General features: G+C 48.4%; 1 protein-coding gene across 1 annotated transcript in view; it reads right to left on the reverse strand.

The window, feature by feature from the left end:
• flt4 (fms related receptor tyrosine kinase 4) overlaps nt 1-10,087 on the reverse strand; it is a 51,520-nt gene that overhangs the window by 3,734 nt on the left and 37,699 nt on the right. The window contains 11 exon segments of the mRNA XM_060062830.1: nt 275-374; nt 1,370-1,481; nt 1,674-1,796; nt 3,140-3,234; nt 4,908-5,097; nt 5,555-5,643; nt 6,196-6,309; nt 7,091-7,195; nt 7,705-7,840; nt 8,166-8,272; nt 9,800-9,931. Coding sequence (XP_059918813.1) covers nt 275-374; nt 1,370-1,481; nt 1,674-1,796; nt 3,140-3,234; nt 4,908-5,097; nt 5,555-5,643; nt 6,196-6,309; nt 7,091-7,195; nt 7,705-7,840; nt 8,166-8,272; nt 9,800-9,931 — 1,303 coding nt within the window.

A 10,087-nucleotide genomic window follows, 5' to 3' on the forward strand; every position in this document is an offset into this window, starting at 1 on the left:
AAAATGAATCAACTCCGCAAACTGCTTCCACTGCTACATTTCAGAAACTTTTTGTTTCATTGGCCAAGCTGCAGTGTGACCCGATGACATTGTGCGACAGGGCAATGGGGGGGGAGAGAGAGAGATAGTGTCGAGTTTCTGCTGTCCTGATGGTCAGTGGGCATGGAGACAGCAGACATCTGTGAGGAGCTGGTTCCGGCACTGTGGAACCAGCCATTAGTCATTGGTTCCTTGGATATAAAAAGGATCAAGGGAGATGTTTCTGCCCACATACATTTCAGGGGAGGCGGTTTCAGGAGCCCTCATCCTGGTGCCGTCCTTCAAACGCTTACAGAAGTCCTCGTCGATCTGGACCCCCGGGTATGGAGACGCGCCTACAAAAAAGGAGAGTGAGAGTTGAGACGACGGGCCGCGTTTCACGTAATTAAACGTGTTACACCTAGCCCTGCTAGGTCTGTCATCCTTAAAACGTCGGCCAACGGTGGAGAGGTGCCAGGCGAAGGCGCTGGGATTTGCTTGGCTTCTGAGACTGGCGTTACGCAGAAGCCCTATACAAATCGGAGGATCACATTTCACGTATATCAAGCAAACTGCAGTCTAGAGAAGCACACAGAGCCAGACATTCAGCAGTTTGAGTCTCTGGTGGGTGGATATCGAGCATAGAAATGGCAGTTTTAACAATCCACATGACACAGTACAATGTGTGTCGGTTGAGTGTATAAAGTTGTTTAGGAGGGAGGAGAAGAGCTCCAGGCTAACCCAGCTCCCGTAGCTGTGTTCTGACATCCCATTTTGTCCTCAGCTCAGCCCCGAAAGGAGAAATGTTGTTGTTACTGTTACGGCTTCACTGACTCCACATCCCATGTGAAATGCTCTTCTCTTCGAGTATATGCTAGTTTGAGGCGTGTGTTTGTGTGTCGGTTTAAATGTGTGTGTAAGTGTGTGTGTGTGTGTGTGTGTGTGTGTGTGTGTGTGTGTGTGTGTGTGTGTGTGTGTGTGTGTGTGTTTGTGTGTGCCTTCAGGGTGTGTGTGTGTGTGTGTGTGTGTGTGTGTGTGTGTGTGTGTGTGTGTGTGTGTGTGTGTGTGTGTGTGTGTGTTTGGGTGGGCCTTCAGGGTGTGTGTGTGTGTGCCTTTAGGTGTGTGTGTGTGTGTGTGTGTGTGTGTGTGTGTGTGTGTGTGTGTGTGTGTGTGTGTGTGTGTGTGTGTGTGTGTGTGTGTGGGTGTGTGAGTGTGTATTTTGGGGGGGTGTGTGGGTGTGTGGTTGTGTGCGTGTGTCTGAGTTCAGGTGTGTGTGTCCGTATGTGCGTGTGTACAGTATATGTAACTGGGGTACTGGGGTCATGGTGGTTTTTTCACTCCTTAGTTTTACCCAGAGAGAAGATTTCCCAGAGGAGGACTCCAAAAGACCACACATCACTCTGGCTGGTATAGAGCTTATCAAAGATGCTCTCTGGAGCCATCCACTTCAAAGGCAGACGAGCCTGAGAGAACACAAAAACAACAACACATAGCTTTGTTACAAAGACACAAACAGAGCCCGCAAATCATCCCACTGGACCCAATGGCTACCATTTCAACAGAATACAAAAAAAACGTCTATAGGTCAGGGTACACAATAAGCCGGTGTCAGGTCACACCTATGGAATGACAGGCGACCTTTAGGCCTTTCTTACATTTCCTTTCCTGACATAGTCGGGGTCTTTGTATATGTCCCTGGCCAGGCCGAAGTCACAGATCTTCACGATGTTGTCCTCTGACAGGAGAATGTTCCGGGCAGCCAGGTCTCTGTGGATACACTGTAGATACAGACAGGAGCCCAAATGGATTATAACCCTTTGTGTTTGTGATGTGTGTGTTTGTGCGTGCGTGCGTGCGTGCGTGCGTGCGTGCGTGCGTGCGTGCGTGCGTGCGTGCGTGCGTGCGTGTGTGTGTGTCAGAAGGTTTCTAGGTGCATGTGTCTGGGGGGGGGGGGTGTCTGTGTGTGAGTGTGTGAGGTGTTAAGGTGTGTAGGTGTTTAGGTGTTTACATGTGTTTATAGGTGTGTGTATGTGTGTGTGTGTGTGCATGCACGCGTGTAGCTGTGTGTGTGTGTGTGCGTGTGTGTGCGTGTGTGTGCGTGTGTGGTGTTTAGGCGTGCAGTTGTAATAGGTGTATGTGTGCATGCATTTGTGCACGCATGTGCACGCATGCGTAGGGTTCTGTGTGTGTGTCTGTGTTTAGGTGTGTGTACGTGTGTGTTTAGATGTGTGTATGTGTTTACAAATGCGCCTGCGTATCTGGAGAGCATCTCGCCGCCTCCACAGTCACCACCGAGCCATGGTTCCCATCCGCCCGGCCCCCGAGACGCGTCACCCCTCACCGCAACAACTGCTCAACCTCACCAGAGGGATGTGAATCAGGCCACCTCAGCCCGTATAAATCACATCTTCTGTTTAATAACATCCCACCAAAACCTATTCTTCTCCGTGGCTAGCCCGGGGTCTGAATGCACTGGCGGTGTTTGTTTAAACCGGGCCATCACAGAGACGCTACACATAGCTGTGCCTGCGTTAGGACACATTATCACAGAGCAAAGCCTCTTCTTTCCTCACCACAGAGATCATTCCGATAAGAATCGAAAACGGCCCGATTATGTTTTTTTTATCGGGTGCAGGTGCATGCTGCCGCGTTTAAATTGGCCCATCCGTCTGGGCAGCTATCCCTATTCATAGTGCGAACTTCTGCCTCTCTCTCCTCTGCATATTACAGCATCGTTAACGTTTCCATATAGGTGCATCATTAATCTACCGACGCCCCTTCACCCCGCTCACTAACGGCACCTCTTCATCACACTCCTTTCCTCGTCCGTCAAATATTTTAATTTCTTCCAAACACAAGTGTTTATTGTGTTGCTTTAAAGTCTCGCAGCAATCGCGGCGGGGGGAGCCAGGAAGTCCTTTTAAACAGACGGATCTGTACGTCATTTTGATGAATGCGGACGTTGAAGTCCCAATCAAGGGGCTTATCAGTGAGGCATCGTATATTCCTGAGCAACCCAACGTGTTTCCAATCGATTCGCTCATATCAGAGATAAAATACATGCGTGGTGCCGGGTTAGTATTTGGATCAGAACAAAGGCTGTCGGGGGTTAATAACACACCTTCCTGGAAGCCAGGAACTCCATCCCACGAGCCACCTGGAAGCTGTAGCAGATGAGGTCCTCAATGGTCAGAGGGCTTTTCCAGAGGTCCTCCACTGGAGAGGAGAAAGGGGAGCAGGGGGAGGGGGGAGGAGGGTGAGAGGGAGATAAATATAACCAACATGACTAACTTGACCCACATGTGATATAACCTCCATTTATGACCGGGTTGGAGATCACTTTGGCGACGTGCCTTGATTCTTTTTTGGTCTGTGGGCGGTTGGGTAACTTCCTGCTCCGGTCATCTCCACAGAGAGTTGGTTTCATTTATGTATGGCGTAACAGCCATAGAGATGTATATACATAGACAGCCCATTGAGTGAACAAGCAACAAGCTGACGGAGGTGCTGCGGTTCTTCTGGATCTAAATCACTCTAATGTTTACATTTCTCATTAGACTCAATGTGCAATTTCTACAATCATATTAAATTGAACTATATATATTGAATATACAAGATTTTGTATTCCTTTGCCTTTGCCTCTCCTATATGACGGTGAAGCTGATGCACCATCCAAAGGCCAATGCAGCGTCTATATATATACAGTACGTCCATGGCACCAGTCTGATCCAATGTGTATTTACTTGACTAGTTGTGTCTATATTTGTGCACTGCAATACAGAGCATGCGTTCCAATACCCATACTACAATACTATTTAGTAGGCCAGCAAAATGTAGTAGTAGTTGTTGGAATATGCAGTATGCCAACAAAACCAGGATGTTGTACTGCATCCAGCATTGCAGGAGAGTTGTGGGTGGCACTACAGGTATGCTTATCAGTGAAAACCTCTGTAGTATGTCCCAATTGTATGCATTCTGTCTGCAACAGGTTGTAGTTTGTAAGGATAGCTACAGTACATACTACAAGTAAAAATAAAAAGTATGTGAATTGGAACTCAGCCTTGAATCAAAAAAAGGTGACTGACATTGACCCTGTTCATAGTGGTGTCATTTCAGGACAAACACAGGTGTCACTCAAAGCACTCATTATGGGTCTAATGCTCATTAAATGGTCCAGGGGTTAGGTTGTGGAGTTATCTCCACAGATAGTCCACTTTCTGTTCCCTGGTGCATAAAGGTAGCAGGCTAATAATGAGTGTTATCAGCGTGCTACATTTCTAGAGGGCGTGTCCCACACACACACACACACAGCCACACACATACACACACTCACACACACACACACACACACGCACACGCACACACACAAACACACACACGCACACACACACAAACACACACACACACACACACACAAACACACACACACACACACACACACAAAGACACACACAAACTAAATTACAAACATAGACACACACACACACAATAAATGCAGAGAACATGCATGCACACCCACACATACGCATGCAATCTCACACACACACACACACACACACACACACACACACACACACACACACACACACACACACACACACACACACACACACACACACACACACACACACACACACACACAGACACACACAAACTAAATTACAAACACAGACACACACACACACACACAATAAATGCAGAGAACATGCATGCACACCCACACACACGCATGCAATCTCACACACACACACACACACACACACACACACACACACACACACACACACACACACACACACACACACACACACACACACACACACACACACACACACACACACACACACACACACACACACTCAATCACACACACTTGGCAGCCCACTCACGTTTCTCCACAGCAGGAGGGGTTGTCTGGGGACTGGGTTTGGTGAAGGTGCGGCTCTTCGGGGAGGTGGGGGAGGAGGGGGGGGCGGGGTAGGAGGGATAGGAAGGGGTGGAGGGGAGGTGTCCTCGCTGCTCCACTCGCCCCGCCTCGATCATGCGTCTCACCTGGCTCTGGGTCTTAGGGGAGCGGTCCTGTAGGGGACATGTGAACGATGTCATCCCCTCTCTGATGGGAGGTCACACAAGGCTGTACCGCGAGAGACTTTGATGTTAGGATGGTGTGTTTACCCACGTAATTGGGGATTGTATCAGTCAAAGTAAATAACATATATGTATTATAATATTATTGATAATGATCATTTGATTGTGCTGTGCTGTACGTCAGGACAGGAAAACAGCAACAATAAAATAGGCGTTACATTTACTAAATCAGGTAAGAGATAAATAGATAAAAAGAAGTCAAAACAAAACACATTCCTAACCCTAACCCATAAAAACAAGGAAAGCAAATTCAAATCGCACAATATATGTAGCCCAAAGGATGATAAGATTGTGCTTGAGGTGTGGATATAATAAGGTTATGTGCAGGTAACTTCAGAAATAAGAGCAGCGACAATATAATATTGAATACAAAAGTAGTTTAGAATACCCTGTACGGCAGAAAGAATTCTCTTTTGGCCCGGAGGTAGTTGGAGAGATTCCCATATTTGCAATACTCTACGACCACCATCAGTGGACCTTGGCAGGGATAAAATATGTCAGGAAAATACATGTCAAAACAATACAAATTGAACTTTGTGTTATTTTACAATAACTTCATATTCATATTCAACATTGTAACACTGTATCGTCTCAAAGTGGACACTTTTTGTGTAATTTCCTTTGCAACTTTCATTGCACATAAAACTGCAATCCCTGCAGTGTTTCATTCAGCGGTTATAGTGTCTCCTGTGGTTAGCTTTTTGCTAGCTCTCTGATTAATGCTGGTAATAAAGGTGCCAACAGGGGAAAGCTATTCGCTATGGTTCCCCAGCCATCTCCTGCTATCTCCGTAGCCCCCTCAGAAAGAATATTTCATAAATGTATGAATGGGTCAGGGCTTCATGGCTTTCTGAGGTTATATCCAAGAGGTTGTATTGGCTTTCATATGAGTATGTGTGTGTACATTTTTGTCCCTCCTAGTCCCAATGCTTGTTTGTGTAGTTGATGCGTGTGTGGTTGGCATCTTATTTTCCTTTTTACCGACTCAAAAACAAGGTGACCAGTGAGAAACACCCCGTCAGTGCTCACCATTAGGTTTGGTGCAGGCGCCCAGCAGGTTGACCACGTTCAGATGGTTCCCGATGTGGATCAGAATCTTCAGCTCGGACATCAGTGCCTTGTGCTCGCTAGCGGTGGCTCCCTCTAAAGAAACAGATTAAAGAGATCTGTTCCCCACTGTCGCCTGCAGACATGATTCCCTCCACCGTATTTTGAAGGCTGCATCAATGAGTACAACAGCGTTAATGACAATGACCTCAGCCAAATCGAGGCTTGCCAGGCATACGTTTACCCTTTATCTATCCTATGGGCCATTTTGCAAAAGCCCGTGGACGACATACCAATCATGGTGTGTCGTCTGTTCGTATAAATGCTTTGCTGTGAGGTGCGTTGGGGGCAGCAGGGGAATACTGACAGCCAAAGCTGGCCTGAGGGCAACTGAAGTCTGATTAGAGCTGTAGCCAAAGTCTTGGAGTCGCTCGGGGATCACGGTTTGAATAAATAAGAACAAGCCAGAGTGGGAGGGGGGCCGGGATGTTGTTAAGGAGAGAGCCTGACATGCTGGAGAGAGTGGGTACAAAATGGATGAGACAGAGAGATATACAAAGTGAATGAGACGGAGAGAGACAGTGAGTGGGGAGCAGTGGGGTGTTTTGAAACAAACTTATTTACCCTTCAGGACAAACGTACACAAACGGATGGACGGACGGACGGACGGACACACACACTCACACACACAGACAGACACACTTGCAAACACCAACACACACAAACTTGCACACATACACTTGCATGCACAAAGACAGACACAATTGCACACACACACACACACACACACACACACACACACACACACACACACACATACACACACACACCAACACACACAAAAACACACAAAATATAAGTCATCCTGCAGCCTTACCTTTGAGCATCTTGACTGCCACAGTATCAGGGCTGCTGTTCTTGCTGCCGCCGTGGATGGACGCCTCGATGACCTTCCCAAAGGCCCCGTGACCCAAGACCTTCCCTACAGCCCAGGGGAGGTCACACACCATGTTTTGATTACTCGAGCAACAATCAGCAGTTTAAGAGTTGTACAATACAATACAACACAATATAATACATTCCAGTGCAGTTTTAGTTGTACTGCACAATCTAACAATTGTGTAATTTACACAATTTACAGCAACAGTATTATTGGGTACATGTGTTTATATTGGGTCTGAAATTGTGAATGGATGTGTGTGTGCCGTGGGTATGGATGTGTGTATGGATGTGTGTGTGTGTGTGTGTGTGTGTGTGTGTGTGTGTGTGTGTGTGTGTGTGTGTGTGTGTGTCTGTGTGTGTGTGTGTGTGTGTGTGTGTGTGTGTGTGTGCGTGTGTGTGTGTGTGTGTGCGTGTGTGTGAATGTGCACTACCGCACGTACACATACACACCCACACCCACACCCACACACACACACACACACACAATTTCATTCCCTCCAAATCCCTCCATTCCTCCATGCACTGACTCCAGCCCTCCTATTGGCTGACCTAGACGCAGTCTTTCCCTGGAGATCTCCCACTCAGAGGAATCGTAGGGCAGGTATTCACACTGCTCATCCAGAGGCACCTCCCCCGGGTCCATGATGATGGACAGGTAGCCCGTCTTTATATCTGCCGGATTCACCTGGGGGACAGCGAGTGGAAGAGATAAGACCGCTGATTGGATGACGACGGGTGATGAGGTCATCATTCAAAAGGCCAACACTTTACCCCCCCCCGCTATCTCAACCACTGTGACAACAGGGGCCTAGAGCGGGCCGTAGTCAGGCTCTGTCCCCCGAATGGACCCCACAACCTAACTTAGAGGGGGGGGGGGGGGGGATCAAAATGCGATTTAAAAGCTATCACACAACGTTTAACAGGCAGTCAATCTCAATACACACACACACACACACACACACACACACACACACACACACACACACAGGAGAAGGCAGAGGGAGTCTGACCCGCTTGACGTTGCAGAAGATGAGGACGAGCAGCACCCAGAAGAACACAGCGATGACCCCCGTCCCGACCAGGATCATTATCTCCACACTGGCCCTGTCACTGGACCCTGGAGAGAGAGAGAGAGAGAGAGAGAGAGAGAGAGAGAGAGAGAGAGAGAGAGAGAGAGAGAGAGAGAGAGAGAGAGTCAGAGTGAGAGAGAGTCAGAGAAGAGAAGGGAGGGGTTAGGTTGCGACAGGGATAGAGAGACCAACAGAGAGTGAGAGAGGGGGGGGGGGGGGGGTGAGAGACAGATACATAGGCAAAGAGCGAGAGAGTCAGAGAGGGGGAGGGAGGGGATGAGAGAGGGATAGAGACACAGGCAGAGAGAGGGGGGGGGAGAGACACAGAGACAAACACAGAGAGGATGTCCGGAGAGGGAGACACATAGAGACAGAGAGAATGATAGAGAGCCATTAAGACACAGACATAGAAAGAGAGAGAGAGAGAGAGAGAGAGAGAGGGGGGGGGGGGGTGCCGGGGGAGAGGCAGAGACACACGTAGAGAGGGGGGAGAGAAAGACAGAGAGACAGAAAGAGAGAGCCAGAGAGATAAAGCATGGAAAGAAGAAAGAAGAAGATATATAAATCAAGATTGATTGATACATACAGACATAGATACAAAGGTTTATAGACACAGAGAGAGGGTAAGACAGAAAGAAAGAAAGTAAGTAAATGTTAGAATCATGGGATTACATTCCTGATTCTGAGGAGCAGTCATAGCTCAAATGGCCTCAAACGGCAGATTAAACCCTTCCCTGCTAACTGTAGGGGGCGCTCTACTACTAACTTTGTATGACAGTCTGTCCTCCTGGCCTCCACATTGACTAAAACCTAAAGCGGGAGCGGGACCCTGCTATGCCATCTACTGCAGCATCCATCAGGAGAAGGACAGGGACTCAGGAAAATGGATTGAATTATTAACTAGAAAATCGCAATGTTTTATTTCGATTTGGCCCACACACACAGGTACAGAACGTAAAAAGAAAGAAAGAGAGAAAGAAAGAGAGGACAGGAGGTGAGAAGTGTCGGAGAGGTAAAAGGTGATAACGGTGTTGCTAAAAATCCTTCAGCAGAGTACTTAGCTCTGTCTGCTTTCGACGCAAGTGCACTTAGATGCTTCAAGGTTGTTTAAACGGGCATGTCAGGGGGTGGCCACAGGTGTGTGTGTGTGTGTGTGTGTGTGTGTGTGTGTGTGTGTGTGTGTGTGTGTGTGTGTGTGTGTGTGTGTGTGTGTGTGTGTGTGTGTGTGTGTGAGAGAGAGAGAGAGAGTCAGAGAGGGTGAGGGGAGGGGGGGGTGGGAGAGGGATAGCGATACAGGCAGCGAGAGAGCGAGAGAGAGCGAGAGAGAGCGATAGCGAGAAAGGGTGTGTGTATTTTTGTGTGTGTCTTTGTGTGAGTGTGTGTGTGTGTGTGTGTGTGTGTGTGTGTGTGTGTGTGTGTGTGTGTGTGTGTGTGTGTGTGTGTGTGTGTGTGTGTGTGCGTGTGTGAGTGTGTGTGTGTGTGCGTGTGTGTCTTTGTGTGAGTGTGTGTGTGTGTGTGTGTGTGTGTGTGTGTGTGTGTGTGTGTGTGTGTGTGTGTGTGTGTGCCTGTCTCACCGATGACCTGCACGGAGGCTGAGGAGTGCACGCAGCCCCGCTGGTTGCAGGCGGTGCAGGTGTACAGGCCGGCGTCCTCCTCCCGCACCCGCTGGATACTCAGGGTCCTGTTGGAGTCCTGCAGCTGGATCCCTGCACGCACACACACACACACACACACACACACGCACACACACACGCACACACACACACACACACACACGCACACACACACACACACACACAAACGCACACGCACATACTCACACACACACGCACAAACACACACACACACACACACACACACAC

This window comes from Gadus macrocephalus, chromosome 10, assembly GCF_031168955.1.
Source record: "Gadus macrocephalus chromosome 10, ASM3116895v1".
Classification (NCBI taxonomy): Eukaryota; Metazoa; Chordata; class Actinopteri; order Gadiformes; family Gadidae; genus Gadus; species Gadus macrocephalus.